We start from the raw sequence: 17,127 nt of genomic DNA, 5'->3' as shown, positions 1-17,127 counted from the left end.
TAACCAGTTAAAACCAAGATTCAAGATGTTTATCATCACTCCTATTGAACAAGTACACTCGTGTGAACTTATTTTTACTTAGAGACTCCATCACAGAAAGAGTAGAATAGTAAATCAATAAATAAAATGTATGTAAGAAAACAAATAATAATAAACAATGAAACACAAAGACAAATTATACAAATAAAAGTATGGACAGCAGGAATAAGGTGTATGTGTATACATCTATTTATTAACATGTATGAACATGAGATGATGCAATGTCTGTGTAAACATTCTAGAAATAGCAATAAAGTAAAGAGTATAAAAACAGAAATGGAGGTGATCAAAGTGTAGTGATTGATTGATAGAAGGTGCAGCTGTGATGGTGCAGTTAAACACTTACAATGTCTGTGTTGTGCTTTCAGCACTACATGATGAGTAAAAGGTCTCTGAGGAGAAAATGTTGAAGAAATAAAACATTTTCAAAAGTGAAAATACTTCTTACTTTTTTATTCATGTTAGGCTTTCACTTTGTAAGAAATGTCGACATTTCCGGTATTGTTGACGTAATGTAGTGACTTGACACAGTGCTGTCACATGACTGTCTCCCAAGTCCTGACTCTTGTCTCCACATGTCACTCAGCCACATCCTGAACCTGTTCTGACATGAAGGAGAACAGATATGTAAATATTAATTGTGATGTGTGCGTGCTGCTGTAACATGAATCAGACAGATTATAGAAATATGCAGCCATCAATAAACTCTGCAGTCGTACATGATTCACAGAGCTGCTCCTCTTCCTGGAAAGACTCTCAGCTTGATAAGCCCAGCCTCTTCTCTTCTCTTCTCCTCTCTCTTTCCTTTTAGTCTGAAGGAGGGTGTATCTGAGCTGACTGACTGCGTTTACTGCGCTGTTCAGATCAGAGCTTAAAAACCAGTTCAGTTATCAGGAAGTGAAACTCAGACGTTCGTCGACACAGAGAGGTGAAATGGCTCAGAAAGGAGTTCAGCTGGACCGAGAGACTTTCTCTTGTCCGATCTGTTTGGACCTACTGAAGGATCCGGTGACTACTCCCTGTGGACACAGCTACTGCAAGAACTGTATTAAAGACCACTGGGACACAGAGGATGAGAAGAAAACCTACAGCTGCCCTCAGTGCAGGAAGCGCTTCATACCGAGGCCTCAGCTGCTGAAAAGCACCATGTTAGCAGATTTAGTGGAGGAGCTGAAGAAGACTGGACTCCAAGCTGCTCCTGCTGATCACTGCTATGCTGGACCTGAAGATGTGGCCTGTGATGTCTGCACTGGGAGGAAACTGAGAGCAGTTAAGTCCTGTCTGCAGTGTGTGGCCTCTTACTGTGAGAAACACCTGCAGCCTCATTATCAATCATCTACATTTAAAAAACACAAACTGGTGGAGCCGTCAGAGAAGCTCCAGGAGAACATCTGCTCTCGTCACGATGAGATACTGAAGATTTTCTGTCGTACTGATCAGCAGTGTATCTGTATGTTGTGCTCCATGGACGAACATAAAGGCCACGACACAGTGTCAGTGGCAGCAGAGAGGACTGAGAGGCAGAGAGAGCTGGAGGGGAGTCGACACAACATCCAGCAGAGAATCCAGGACAGAGAGGAAGATGTGAAGCTGCTTCAACAGGAGGTGGAGGCCATCAATGGCTCTGCTGATAAAGCAGTGGAGCACAATAAGAAGATCTTCACCCAGCTGATCCGTCTCATTAAGAAAAAACGCTCTGCTGTGAAGCAGCAGGTCAGATCCCAGCAGGAAACTGAAGTGAGTCGAGTCAAAGAGCTTCAGGAGAAGCTGGAGCAGGAGATCACTGAGCTGAAGAGGAAAGACGCTGAGCTGAAGAAGCTCTCACACACAGAGGATTACAACCAGTTTCTACACAACTACCCCTCACTGTCAGCACTCAGTGAGTCTACACACTCATCCAGCATCAAGATCCGTCCTCTCAAGTACTTTGAGGATGTGACAGCAGCTGTGTCAGAGCTCAGAGACAAACTACAGGACGTCCTGAGAGAGACGGGGACAAACATCTCACTGACAGTGACTCAAGTGGATGTTTTACTGTCACAACCAGAACCAAAGACCAGAGCTGACTTCTTAAGATATTCATGTGAACTCACACTGGATCCAAACACAGCACTCACACAGCTGTTATTATCTGAGGGGAACAGAAAAGCAACATTGGTGATTAAACAACAGTCTTATTCTGATCATCCAGACAGATTCACTTACTGGTGTCAGGTCCTGAGTAGAGAGAGTCTGACTGGACGTTGTTACTGGGAGGTGGAGTGGAGAGGATTTGGAGTTAATGTAGCAGTCGCATACAAGAATATCAGGAGAGCAGGGGGGACAAATGAATCTCTATTTGGTCACAATGGCAAGTCTTGGTCATTAAATTGTTACACAAACAATTATGAGTTTTTGTACAACAACATCAAAACTCCCGTCTCAGGTCCTCAGTCCTCCAGAGTTGGAGTGTACCTGGATCACAGAGCAGGTATTCTGTCCCTCTACAGCGTCTCTGACACCATGACTCTCCTCCACAGAGTCCAGACCACATTCACTGAACCTCTCTATGCTGGGTTTAGGCTCTGTAACTTTGAAGACTCTGCTGAGTTTTGTAAACTGAAATAGACAGAAGACATTTAAGGGACACTGAGTTAAATCATTCTCATGTTGTCTTCATGTTTGTCGCTGATTGTGGTGTTGTGTCTTCAGCTGTCAATCAAACTTTGTGGGCGGTACTTTGCCGCCTCCTGGTTTGTTGCTCTGTAAATGTTTGAGGTGTTTTTAGGTGACACTCCTTCCTGTGTCTGTTTAGCCACGGAGGCTCTCACTGCTCCTGATGAGGTTTGTTGACCTCCACTGATTCTTCTTGTTATTAAAATGTGAGCGTCTCTGTGCTCTAACTGCATGTTGAATATTTGTACTGATGTATTTGTATGCTGTTGTTTCTCTTCCACTGCGTGAGTCTTCAGAGAGAAAGCAGCACACCTTCATTTATTGTAGATGTTTTGTTCTGTGGAAGCTCATTTCTGCCAGAAAAATATAGACAGAAATATGAATGAATTATGAGACTTTTATTTATGATAAAAACTGATCGTTATCATTTTTGATGTCATACTTCGACTCTTTCTCTTATAATTATGTCTCACCATGACAATATTTTTATTCTGAAGTTTCCATCATATTGTTTTTTCTCTTAGTGGCTGAAATCAGCTCCCGTACAGTTCTCACCACTTTGTACAGAATTCTTTAATTACTTTTATTTGTCTGATCCTCTAAATGTTGTTCTTGTGGTCTGAATCGATTTACAAATGAGGAACTATGAGGTTTTATAAAGCTGTAAATATCCTGATCATAATCAATAAGGAGATGATTGATGAATGTGTTGTTGGTAGCTGAGATTCTGCTCAAACAAACTGTTCAGATGAAGTGAATCTGTTGATGAAATCAATGAACAAGAGTCAGTGAACAGACTTTACTGATGGGACGTGTGAACAAACTGAAGCTTCACATCATGAATAAACCAACATGAACAAAGTTTCTTCTTGTCGTCATTTCAGGGTTTCAAACAAAGCTGATGGAGAAAATATGAAAATGTGTGTGTGGCTCCACCTGCTGTTATTTTAAGGACAGAGGAAATCTACACTGAATAATTTTTGCACACGTTTTAATATTTACCTTCACTTCGATGAGCCTCTGCAGCGTGACACCGTCTTTACAACATACAGAAGTGATATGCTGACATACTGCAGTGCTACTTCTCTAGCAGCTGAATACTATCAACACACTGCAGCCAGTATTCATGTTGTCACTGCACATGTGCTCTAAATGAACTCGCTGCATTAAGCCTGTTTGCATCGGTCCTGTGAGTCACATCTACTAGAAACTTCAGGATACATCAAGAACTGATGTAGAAGACTGTCAGTGGCTTCATCTGTCGCTTTCCCAACGTGAACACATTTCATACTCAAAGCTTCCTGCCACATTCATGTTGTATCGTTCAGATGGTAATTTACTGCAGCTGAGAGGGAACAACTGCATGTTTCAGTCTATTTATCCACTTTATTGTCAACCAACCACTAAATATATATGTACATGATGAAATTAGCTCCTTTGATGTGGTGTGACTAAAGAGCAATGTTTTTACAGAGAAAGAATAAAATACATGTAGAACATTTGCCGATTTAACAGGAAGGAACAAATAACGAAGAATTAGTAAGAGACAGTGTTTCACAGAGTTTATAAAGTGTCTCCTAACTCAACAACTCACTAAACTGACACATTTTTTAAGGGAGTCTGGGACTTTCTCCAATGGAACAAAGAAGTAGCCTACAGTGGTGGAAAAAAGTTTTCGGACACCAAACGCATTTGTGAAAAATCGGATTAAGAATCACCTTTAGGTCTTAAAGTGCAATTTCTTTCAGTACAGTCACAACTAAAATACTAAACAAATCCTAAAACAGCCATTTGGAAGCTTAAAATTGATTGGTTCCATTAAAATACATAAGAAATTTTGAGTATGGGGTCATTTTGGTACCAGTGATACACTAATGAAAGTCATGCTTTTTATCAAAAGACACAATTTTTTTTGCCGTGCATAGTGTCTATATAAAGCCAGCACATTTGAAAGTTCTCCAGAGACAAAAATGGCTAAGACAAGGAACCCAACGCAGGAAACACTCAGCCAGGAAGTGTACAGCTGCGGCCCAGATAGCCAGGAAGTGCAGATGCAGTCCTTCAGCAGTTGGATACACTCTGCAGAAATACAGACAAACCAACAGCTTGGAAGATAGACCAAGATCTGGGTGTCCAAGGGTTTCTTCAGCAAGAAATGACCGCATCCTGAATCGCATGTGCAGGGAAAACCGCCGAATGACATCACAGGAGCTTCAGCAGCAGTGGTGAAACCGGTGTCCAGTGTTCCACCCGCACTATACGTGGCCGACTTTTAGATCATGGCTTAAGGTCCTACAAGGCTGTCAAGAAGCCCCTGATCAATGAGAGACAAAGGTTAGCCCGATGTCGTTGGGCCCAAGCACACAAGAACTGGACAGCCAGGAATTGGAAGAAGATTCTGTGGTCAGATGAGTCCAGTTACCAGCTTTATCTTCCTCCTGCTAACGTGAGGGTACGCAGAAGGCCAGGCGAAGCATTATCTCAAGCATATACAGTACCTACTGTCAAGCATGGTGGGGGCAGTATCATGGTTTGGGGATGCATGAGTGCTGCTGGTGTTGGTCATCTCACTGTCTGTGATGGCACACTGAACTCTGCCAAGTATTGTGCCATTCTCGAAACCCACATGCTCCCATCTGCACGTGCACTGTTCCGTTGAGGTCAAAACTGGATATTTCGGCTGTGTTTGGGGTACCAGGAGAAGACAGTCCTCTTAAAGGACTCTCCTCAACTATGGCGACGTTTATAACCCTGCTAGCGCGTAGATTAATTTTATTGAACTGGAAGCAGGCTCAACCCCCAACTTACACTATATTCATAAGAGATGTTATGCAGCACCTGAGGCTGGAAAAGATCAGATTCACCCTACAAGGCTCAGATGACAAATTTTACAAGACTTGGCGACCCTTTATTGACTATGCAAAAACAAGACAATAATAACCATTGTGATTTTCTGCTGTGGTCTCGATAAGGTAATGTAACCCTGTAATTTGATGTATCTTTTGTTTTGATTTTGGGCTGCTTCTGTTGATGAGCAACATATCTTTCTATGACATTTGATGTAACTCATACTCACACAATGCCCTGTTAATGAAAAACCAATAAACAGATGTTTAAAAAAAAAACAACTGGATATTTCAACAAGATAATGCCCCTTGCCACGCATCCAGGACCAGTAGAACTTGGCTGCAGGAGCACAGTATCCAGGTCTTAGACTGGCCAGCTCAATCCTCGGACATGAGCCCCATTGAAAATCTGTGGTGGATTATCAAAAGGTCCATTTCAAAGCGTAAACCGAAGAGTTTGGATGAATTAAAAGCACTAATTCAAGAAGAATGGGACAAGATTACCCCTGAACAGTGTGAAAGGCTCGTGGGGAACATACCAGCCAGAATTAGAGCTCTACTGTGTGCTAATGGCAGGGCTACTAAATATTAATTTGATAATGTGATGGTTTATTTATTTTTTGTTCAGTTTTGAACACATTCTCTGTTATTTGTTGACTTTGATACCGACAATGTTGAGGAACTGACATATGTCAGTGTCTGTCAAGAGTTTAGTTTTGTTAGTTTTTCTTGTAAATAATAAACAGTAAAAAAGATCATTTGTATTTGTTTGTCTCTGTCTAATGCAGCTGCACCTTTTGAAACACAAAAAAGATTTTTCCACAAATATTTCATGATAATATTTGAGTTTGTGTAAAATTTTAAGGGTGTCTGAAAACTTTTTTCCACCACTATATATTGGTTCATGTTCAGTCTATTTCTAAATGATACATGTTAAGCGTCAAACAGCTGATCAGTGTTGGCAGGTAAGACTTTAGCACTTTAGACACAGAAGAAGACAGGCTGGTACAGACATGCTGCCACAAACTGACACTTTTTACAAGGAGACAGACAAACTCATGTTCTAATTTAATGCTGAATTTACAATAAGGAGACAATGAGTAAGAATCCGTCAGAGACAAAGTTTCACAAAGTATATAAAGTTTGTTTCAACTCAACAACTCTTAAAATCACTACCTTTGTTAAGGGAATCCGGTGGTAGTTTACATGAAATAGTTTTGAGTTGTTGAATTAGGAGGCAATTTATAAACTTCTCAAAATGCTGTCTTTGTCTTCTTGTAAATTCTGCAAATGTTGTACATGACGCTCTTTCTCTCTTGATCCATGTATTTGCATATAAAGCAGGAAGTAAGATCCAATCACAAGTGGTCCCTGGAGATGGATGACAAGACTCATATTAAAGCCAGGTGTACAAGTGTGCATCACATTCTGACGTCAGATATTTAACAAACAATTCTGGGTGGTATCTTTCCGTGCAGAGCTTGATACAGCGAGGCATTTCTCCCAAATAATCCATCTTTAGCACTGATGCTAGATGCCATGTTCCCCTTCAACTGTCACCTTCATCTTGTGTCACATTAAAAGAATTCCCTCTGCCAGCCGACACAGTTTACATTCCGCTCTGTTGGATTTAAAGCTTTTTTCACAGCCTTTTTTTATTTTAAGGTATTTTTAGGGTCTCAGAGACCTAAACAAAATAAACTTGATTTAATCAGTGGAGGATGTTTCTACTTCAAAAGCACCACCAGTTTTAAATTAGATACTGGACAGACATTCACTCCCAGAGACATCCAGTGATGTCTCTTCCTCAGTGTCCTCCAGTGTTGGCAGCAGGAGGCCGGTTAGCTGCCTCCCAGAACCTCTGCTGATGGAGGCTGACTGAGCGACCATATGTGAATAACACAATGTTTCTTTATGCTGACTTGTATGGGGCACCAATTGTAAAGTTGTGCATGCTAAAATAAACAACAACTTCAGCAATAAACCACGCTTAAAAAACATATGTGAATTTTAAAATGTTCCTTTTGACCAGATTTACAGCAATATTTGTGAACTTTGTGATATTTAATTCTCTTCTAAGAAAATAATGTCAATAATAAATCTTAATAAAAAATCTAAATCTAAATGTTAAATATTAAATCTAAATGTTAAATCTGAATCTAAATGTTAAATCTAAATGTTAAATCTAAGACTAAATCTAAATTGTAAATGTTAAATCGTAATCTAAATGTTAAATCTAAAAATGATATGTTTAATATAAATTTAATGTTGAATTTTAAATCTAAATCTAAATGTTGAATAGAAATAGAAATGTTGAATAGATATGTTAAATTTGAAAGTACATTTTAAATCTAAATCTAAATATCAAATCTAAATGTTAATTCTAAATCTTAATGATGAATGTGAAATCTAAATCTAAATGTTAAATGTTGATGTAGAATTTTAAATCGAAATCTAAATGTTAAACCTAAATCTAAATGTTAAATGTTAAATCTAAATGTTTCATTTTGACTATAAATCTAAATGTTAAATCTAAATCTTAATCTAAATCTAAATGTTGAATAGATATGTTAAATTTAAATGTAAATGTTAAATCTAAATCTAAATATCAAATCTAAATGTTAAATCAAAATCTTAATGTTGAATGTGAAATCTAAATCTACATGTTAAATGTTGAATCGAAATCGAAATGTTAAATCTTAAACAAAATGTTAAATCTAAAAGTTAAATGTTGAATATAAATCTAATTGTTGAATGTTAAATCTTCATCTAAATGTTAAATGTTAAATCGCAATCAAAGTGTTAAATGTTGAATCTAAATCGAAATGTTAAATCTAAATCAAAATGTAAAATCTTAAAGTTAAATGTTGAATATAAATCTAATTGTTGAATGTTAAATCTTCATCTAAATGTTAAATGTTAAATCGCAATCGAAGTGTTAAATGTTGAATGTAAATCGAAATGTTAAATCTAAATCAGAATGTAAGATCTCAAAGTTAAATGTTGGATATAAATCTAATTGTTGAATGTTATAGTTAAATCTAAATCTAAATGTTAAACGTTGAATATTAATCTAAATCTTTTTTTTTTAAAGATTTTTTCTGGCATAGAAAGCAGTAGACAGATAGGAAATACAGGAGCGAGAGAGGGATGTGACTTGCTGCAAAGGACATCCAGCCGAGATTTGAAACGGGGTCGGTTACATATATGCCATGCGCTCTAACCACTCAACCACCTGCGCACATTAAATGTTAAATCTGATTCTAAATCTCAAATCTAAATGTAAAATCTAAATGTTAAATGTTGTATAATAAATCTCAACCTAAATATTAAATCTCAACCTAAATATTAAATCTCAATCTAAATGTTAAATGTTGAATCTAAATCTGAATTATAAATGTCAATCTAAATGTTAAATGTTAAATCTAAATATTAAATCTAAAGCTAAATTGTGAATCTAATTCTAAATGTTAAATCTAAAAACCCTCAAATCTCACATACCTAAATACTATTTACAAGCTTAGAGCTGATCTGAATGATATCTGTAAAGGTGAAACTCTTCTCTCCCATCTTTCCCATGTGACCTAAAAAACTACATCAGTGTTCCAGGCTGTGACTCCTGTGAACAAAGTGACACAATGTGATGTTACATATCTTTGTAATGTGTCATTACTGATGTTGTTTGAAGCTGCCAAAGGCTCAGTGAAGTTTCCACATGTCTTCCTGCAGTGAACATCACAGCAGGTTAACAAGTGAACTGTGAAAACTGATGCAGGACACAAGAGGGCGCCGTCATCCTGCTGACCAGAGATGTAGTGGAGGTTAAAGCAGCTCCGCTCACTTTGTCTGCAGCTTTTAGTTAAAGGAGACATATTCTGCTCATTTTCAGGCTTGTGTCTTTATTTCAGGTATCTTTCAGAAGACGTTTACAGGCTTTAATATCCCAACAACAGATTATTTCTGTCACTCTGTCCACTGACGCTGTCTGAATGTTCAGCTCACACAGGCTTCTACCTGCTGAACTTCAGGTTGACCGGTGTGTGTTTGAAGATTTTAATATAAACTTCACTTGTCTTTACGACCAACAATTACATTTGAATCATTTTAAGATAAAGATGGAATTCAAATGTTTGGCTGTGATAATGTGAGGAAACAAATCTCCAACAACAGTCATTTATTTACTCGACTAAACTACATTTATTCACTCTACTATTGAGAAGGAGACACCAGCATTTCCAAATCTCTGTCTGGACCTCTGTTGATTTACACTGACCAGAACCCATTGTTGATCCTGCAGAGGTCAGTTCTCATCAACCGTCGGCTTCTCTGCTGGAGGTTCGCCTTGCAGGAACGATCACTTGAAATCCAGCACGTCAAAGGAAAAGGACGATTTAGTCTCTGATTGTTTGTCGCGTGTGGTCGCTGATTAAACAAGTTGTTGTTCTATTTGTGAAAAGTAATTCACTCTGTGCATCATGACTGTGACTGAGTCTGACTGTGTTGGAAGGAAGGTTCAAACATCTTGATCCATTTCTGTTGGCAACATTTTCCTTCTGAGATTATAACGAAGTGGGAGTTTTCCTTTCGGTGCTTTGCCAACAGACCTGTTAGATTAGTCGTCTTTTAGGGGGGATGTGTTCTGGACAGAGGTCAGATATTCTCCAAGGTCCTGATGTGAATAGAACTTTCTCCAGATCCAGGTCCCGGGTCATCAGGAGCTGTTGGGTTCACCTGTGATGTTGTCCCTCAGCTTGCTGCAGTCCCGCAGCTGGGAGACGATATAAGAGGGCTGCAGTTCCCCATCTCAGCTGGTTGTGTGTCTTCAGGCAGTCGACACCATCAGTCGGCTTTCTGTGTTTTCTGTTTGAGAGAAAATCTGAGTCGAGTGTGTCTGAGATTTTTGTCTTTTGTTTAGTTTCCATACATCTTGCATCCCCCCTGTTCAGTGACTCTCACTGTAACTCTGGTTTTTGGGTCCAATCCTTTTGATTGTCTCTCATTTTTATAGAATCAGCAGGCGGCTGTGTGTTTTATTCCCACCGCCTCCTTTTAGAAACCAAGGGACCAGTTAGTCTGTTAGTGTCCGGACCTGCGACCTGTGTCCTTCAGGTTCTGTTTTCTGGGGGCACGTAACAAATAGCACCAACCACAAACAACAAACACCGTCAGCTGGAACACTTCATCACCTTGACCCTTTGTCCTGAACAGCACTTATTTATTTCTCAGCTGCATTTTTTAGTATTTGGTTTCCTTTTTTCCTTAACATGAACAAAGAATACATTTTTATTCCAGCAATAATTTCTGTCTTTTGTTGAAGTGGAATGTGTTTTGTAAACATTTACTCACAGCAAAAAGGCCACAAGATGTCAGCAGCAGAAAAACTCCTGAACTTGATGAGGTTTTCATTTTAAAACTCTGATTTTATTCACCTTCAAATGACAGAATGAAAACAGGTCAAATGTTCCAACACAAGAGGGCGCCGTCATCCTACTAACCACAGATGTGTTGGAGGTTAAAGCTCCTCAACTACAGAGCAAGACTGCAGAATGAAATATCATGATAAACACCAGAAGTTATGACAAACATAAAAACAATTAATGATACACAGTTAAAACTGTATAAGATGCAGAGTGAACTACTGATGACACAACCATCAACACTGAGCAGCTTTATATTAGAATTCCAGATTGAGTAAAAAGCTGTTTGATAATGCACGCTTTTAGATTCTTGACCATGATTTTCTCAAACATATTCTATATAATGATTTCTACTATTAGAAGATCAATCAAAAGGGGAAAAGATAGGAAAACTTCATGGAACACATTTGAATGCAAAGAATGTTATTCTGTTCTCCAAACTAGCAAAACAACCAAAAAACTATTACCTTCAATTTGACAAAACTATTAAACAGAACTACTACAGCTACGTCTATTACACCTGGACTAAAGGGCACTGTGGACCTCAGGGGCAAAGGGGCAGGTGGCCGAGCACCTTTAGCTCCGCCCTCTGCACATACCTGTTCATATGTGTACTCTATGGTGGGGTAAAACATTATTAAATACAATATTTACATTTTTGGCATCACTTTAAAAGTCAATATTTCATCTGCATTCTGTTGTGCCGACTAACTGGAAGGTGAGCACGGTGAACCCAGTCTTCAAATCTGGAAGTAAATCTGAAATCAGCAACTATAGACCAATCAGTATTCTTCCTGTCATCTCCAAAATGATAGAAAATTACAAAGACAAATTATACAAATAAAAGTATAGACAGCAGGAATAAAGTGTATGTGTATACATCTATTTATTTAAATGTATGAACATGAGATAGTGCAATGTCTGTGTAAACATTCTAGAAATAGCAATAAAGTAAAGAGTATAAAAACAGCAATGAAGGTGATCAAAGTGTAGTGATTGATTGATAGAAGGTGCAGCTGTGGTGTTGCAGTTAAACACCTACAATGTCTGTGTTGTGGCTTTCAGCACTACATGATGAGTAAAAGGTCTCTGAGAAGAAAATGTTGAAGAAATAAAACATTTTAGAAGTGAAAATACTTCTGACTTTTTTACACTCACAAGATTATTTCAATGTTAGGCTTTTGTAAAAAAAAAAAGACGACTTTTACGGTATTGTTGACGTAATGTAGTGACTTGACACAGTGCTGTCACATGACTGTCTCCCAAGTCCTGACTCTTGTCTCCACATGTCACTCAGCCACATCCTGAACCTGTTCTGACATGAAGGAGAACAAATATGTAACTATTAAATGTGATGTGTTTGTTTTGTTGCAACATGAATCAGACAGATTATAGAAACATGCAGCCATCAACAAAGTCTGCAGTCGTACATGATTCACAGAGCTGCTACTCTTCCTGGAGCGACTCTCAGCTTGATAAGCCTGCCCTCTTTTTTCAAACACAGCAAGCTCCACCCTGCACATGTATTTCCTTTCAGATCTACAGTCTGAAGGAGGATGTTACTGAGCTGACAGGCCTCGTTCACTGCACAAACACACACAGTTCAGATCAGAGATCAAACCAGTTTCAGTTATCAGGAAGTGAAACTCAGACGGTCGTTGACACTGAGAGGTGAAATGGCGCAGAAAGCAGTTCAGCTGGACCGAGAGACTTTCTCTTGTTCGATCTGTTTGGATCTACTGAAGGATCCGGTGACTACTCCCTGTGGACACAGCTACTGCACCAACTGTATTAAAGACCACTGGGACACAGAGGATGAGAAGAAAACCTACAGCTGCCCTCAGTGCAGGAAGAGCTTCACACCGAGGCCTGAGCTGCTGAAAAACACCATGTTAGCAGTTTTAGTGGAGGAGCTGAAGAAGACTGGACTCCAAGCTGCTCCTGCTGATCACTGCTATGCTGGACCTGAAGATGTGGCCTGTGATGTCTGCACTGGGAGGAAACTGAGAGCAGTTAAGTCCTGTCTGCAGTGTGTGGCCTCTTACTGTGAGAAACACCTGCAGCCTCACTATGAATCAGCTGCTTTAAAGCAACACAAGCTGGTGGAGCCGTCAGAGAAGCTCCAGGAGAACATCTGCTCTCGTCACGATGAGGTGATGAAGATTTACTGCCGTACTGATCAGCAGTGTATCTGTTATCTCTGCTCTGTGGACGAACATAAAGGCCACGACACAGTGTCAGCTGCAGCAGAGAGGACTGAGAGGCAGAGAGAGCTGGAGGGGAGTCGACACAACATCCAGCAGAGAATCCAGGACAGAGAGGAAGATGTGAAGCTGCTTCAACAGGAGGTGGAGGCCATCAATGGCTCTGCTGATAAAGCAGTGGAGCACAGTGAGAAGATCTTCACCCAGCTGATCCATCTCATGGAGGAAAGACGCTCTGATGTGAAGCAGCAGGTCAGATCCCAGCAGGAAACTGAAGTGAGTCGAGTCAAAGAGCTTCAGGAGAAGCTGGAGCAGGAGATCACTGAGCTGAAGATGAAAGACGCTGAGCTGAAGAAGCTCTCACACACAGAGGATCACAACCAGTTTCTACACAACTACCCCTCACTGTCAGCACTCAGTGAGTCTACACACTCATCCAGCATCAAGATCCGTCCTCTCAAGTACTTTGAGGATGTGACAGCAGCTGTGTCAGAGCTCAGAGACAAACTACAGGACGTCCTGAGAGAGACGGGGACAAACATCTCACTGACAGTGACTGAAGTGGATGTTTTACTGTCAAACCCACAACCAGAGCCCAAGACCAGAGCTGACTTCTTAAGATATTCATGTGAAATCACACTGAATCCAAACACAGCCAACACACAGCTGTTATTATCTGAGGGGAACAGAAAAGCAACATTAGTGAGTAAACCACAGTCTTATTCTGATCATCCAGACAGATTCACTGTGTGGTATCAGGTCCTGAGTAGAGAGAGTCTGACTGGACGTTGTTACTGGGAGGTGGAGTGGAGAGGAGGAGCAGTTTATGTAGCAGTCGCATACAAGAATATCAGCAGAGCAGGGAGCACAAATGAATGTATATTTGGACACAATGACAAATCTTGGTCATTAAATTGTGCCACAGACAGTTATGAGTTTTATTACAACAACATCAAAACTCCCGTCTCAGATCCTCAGTCCTCCAGAGTTGGAGTGTACCTGGATCACAGTGCAGGTATGCTGTCCTTCTACAGCGTCTCTGACACCATGACTCTCCTCCACAGAGTCCAGACTACATTCACTGAACCTCTCTATGCTGGACTTAGGTTCAGTTATGATTACGGAGACTCTGCTGAGTTTTGTAAACTGAAATAGACAGAAGACATTTAAGGGACACTGAGTTAAATCATTCTCATGTTGTCTTCATGTCTGTCGCTGATTGTTGTGTCATGTCTTCAGCTGTCAATCAAACTTTGTGGGCGGTACTTTGCCGCCTCCTGGTTTGTTGCTCTGTAAATGTTTGAGGTGTTTTCAGGTGAAACTCCTTCCTGTGTCTGTTTAGCCACGGAGGCTCTCACTGCTACTGATGAGGTTTGTTGACCTCCACTGATTCTTCTTGTTTTTAAAATGTGAGCGTCTCTGTGCTCTAACTGCATGTTGAATATTTGTACTGATGTATTTGTATGTTGGTGTTTCTCTTCCACTGCGTGAGTCTTCAGAGAGAAAGCAGCACACCTTCATTTATTGTAGATGTTTTGTTCTGTGGAAGCTAATTTCTGCCAGTAAAATAGAAACAGAAATATGAAAACTCAAAATTGAAATGAAAACACAATCATGAGACATTTATTTCTAATAATAACTGATCATTATCATGTTTGATGTCATACTTTTGACTCTTTCTCTCATAATTACGTCTCACCATGACAATATTTTTATTCTGAAGTTTCCGTCTTATTGTTTTTTCTTTTAGTGGCAGAAATGAGCTCCCGTACAGTTCTCCCCACTTTGTACAGAATTCTTTAATTACATTTATCTGTCTGATCTTCTAAATGTTGTTCTTGTGGTCTGAATCGATTTACAAATGCGGAACTATGAGGTTTTATAAAGCTGTAAATATCCTGATCATAATCAATGAGGAAATGATTGATGAATGTGTTGTTGGTCGCTGAGATTCTGCTCAAACAAACTGTTCAGATGAAGAGGATCAGTTAATGAAATCACTGAACAAGAGTCAGTGAACAGACTTTACTGATGGGATGTGCGAACAAACTGTAGCTTCACATCATGAATAAACAAACATGAACAAAGTTTCTTCTTGTCGTTATTTCAGGGTTTCAAACAAAGCTGATGGAGAAATTATGAAAATGTGTGTGTGGCTCCACCTGCTGTTATTTTAATGATAGAGGAAAAACTACACTGAATAACTTCTGCACACGTTTTAATATTTACCTTCACTTCAATGAGCTTCTGCAGTGTTATACCTTCTTTGCAACATACAGAAGTGATATGCCGACATACTGAAGTACCAGTTCTTGTATAATAATATCAATACACTGCAGCCAGTATTCATGTTGCCACTGCACATGTGCTCTAAATGAACTCGCTGCATTAAGCCTGTTTGCATCGTTCCTGTGAGTCACATCAACTGTAAACTTCAGAATACACCAAGAACTGAATCCTGACTAGTGGCTTCACCTGTCGCTTTCCCAACGTGAACACATTTCACACTCAAATCTTTCTGCTGCATTCAAATCATATCGTTCAGACTGTAACTTACTGCAGCCGAGAGGGGGCTGAAACTGTAGTTTCAGTCTATTTATCCACTTTATCATCAACCAACTGCTAAAATATACCCATAAATATCTAAATGTTAAATGTTAAATCTAAATCTAAATATTACATTTCAAATCTAAATCTAAATATTTAATGTTGAATCTAAATCAAAATGCCAAATTTAAATCTAAATGTTAAACCTAAATCTAAATGTTAAATGTTAAATCTCAATATAATTGTTAAATGTTAGGTCTAAATTTAAATGTAAATATTGAATCTAAATGTTAAATCTAAATCTAAATGCTACACCTAAATCTAAATGTTAAATGTTGAATCTAAATCTAAATGTTAAATGTTGAATCTAAATGTTAAATGTTAAATCTAAATCTAAATGTTAAATCCAAATCTAAATGTTAAATCTAAATCTGAATGTTAAATGTTTTATCTAATTGTTACATCTAAATGTCAAATGTTAAATTTTGAATCTTAAACTAAATGTTAAATGTTAAATCTAAATCTAAATGTTAAATCACAGTCTGAATGTTGAATGTTGTATCTAAATCTGCATGTCAAATATAAATCTAAATGTTAAATTTTATATCTAAATCTGAATGTTAAATGTTAAATCTAAGTGTAAATGCTAAATGTTGAATCTAAATCTAAATGTTAAATGTTAAATCTGAATGTTGAATGTTAAATGTTAAATCTAAATCTGAATGTTAAACCCAAATCTAAAGCTAAATGTTGAATCTAAATCTAAATGTTAAATGTTAAATCTGAATGCTGAATGTTAAACCTAATTCTAAATCTAAATCTCAAATCTAAATCTAAATGTTAAATCTAGATCTACATGTTGAATGTTAAATGGTGAATCTAAATGTTAAATCTAGATCTACATGTTGAATGTTAAATGGTGAATCTAAATGTTAAATCTAATTCTAAAGCTAAATGTCAAATCTAAATGTTAAATGTTAAATCTAAATGTTAAACCTAAATCTATAGCTAAATGTCAAATCTAAATCTCAATTTTAAATCTAAATCTACATGTTATGTGTTAAATGGTGAATCTAAATGTTAAATATAAATCTAAATGTTAAATGTTAAATCTAAATCCAAATGTTGAACGTTAAATGTTCAATGTTAAATCCAAATGTTTAACCTAAATCTTAAGCTAAATGTCAAATCTAAATCTAAATGTCAAATCTAAATCTAAAAGTTAAATGTCAAATATTACAGAAGCCGAGAAGGCCATGGATTTTTCTTTTTTTTATGCACTGTTATCTTGTGATAACGACTTATCTGGTTATCTCAATGTAACAAATGTTTTCTCATGATAATGTATTAATTCATTTCGTTATCTCCATATAACAAATGTTGTTTTCTCGTGATAACGTATCAATTTATTTCGTTATC

The 17,127-nt window shown here is 38.2% G+C and overlaps 1 protein-coding gene across 1 annotated transcript; it reads left to right on the top strand.

Moving 5' to 3' along the window:
• The first annotated feature begins 934 nt into the window (after positions 1 to 934).
• On the top strand, positions 935 to 15,248 carry LOC115567790 (E3 ubiquitin/ISG15 ligase TRIM25-like). The gene is made up of 2 exons (XM_030394636.1): positions 935 to 2,644; positions 12,629 to 15,248. The coding sequence occupies exons 1-2, from the start codon at positions 973 to 975 to the stop codon at positions 14,314 to 14,316; spliced, it is 3,360 nt and encodes a 1,119-aa protein (XP_030250496.1). The 5' UTR covers positions 935 to 972; the 3' UTR covers positions 14,317 to 15,248.
• The last annotated feature ends 1,879 nt before the right edge of the window (positions 15,249 to 17,127 follow it).

The sequence above is a fragment of the Sparus aurata genome, chromosome 17 (genome assembly GCF_900880675.1).
Source record: "Sparus aurata chromosome 17, fSpaAur1.1, whole genome shotgun sequence".
Classification (NCBI taxonomy): Eukaryota; Metazoa; Chordata; class Actinopteri; order Spariformes; family Sparidae; genus Sparus; species Sparus aurata.
The sequence above is the reverse complement of the archived record's forward strand: the minus strand, read 5'-3'. Positions and strand labels throughout refer to the sequence as shown.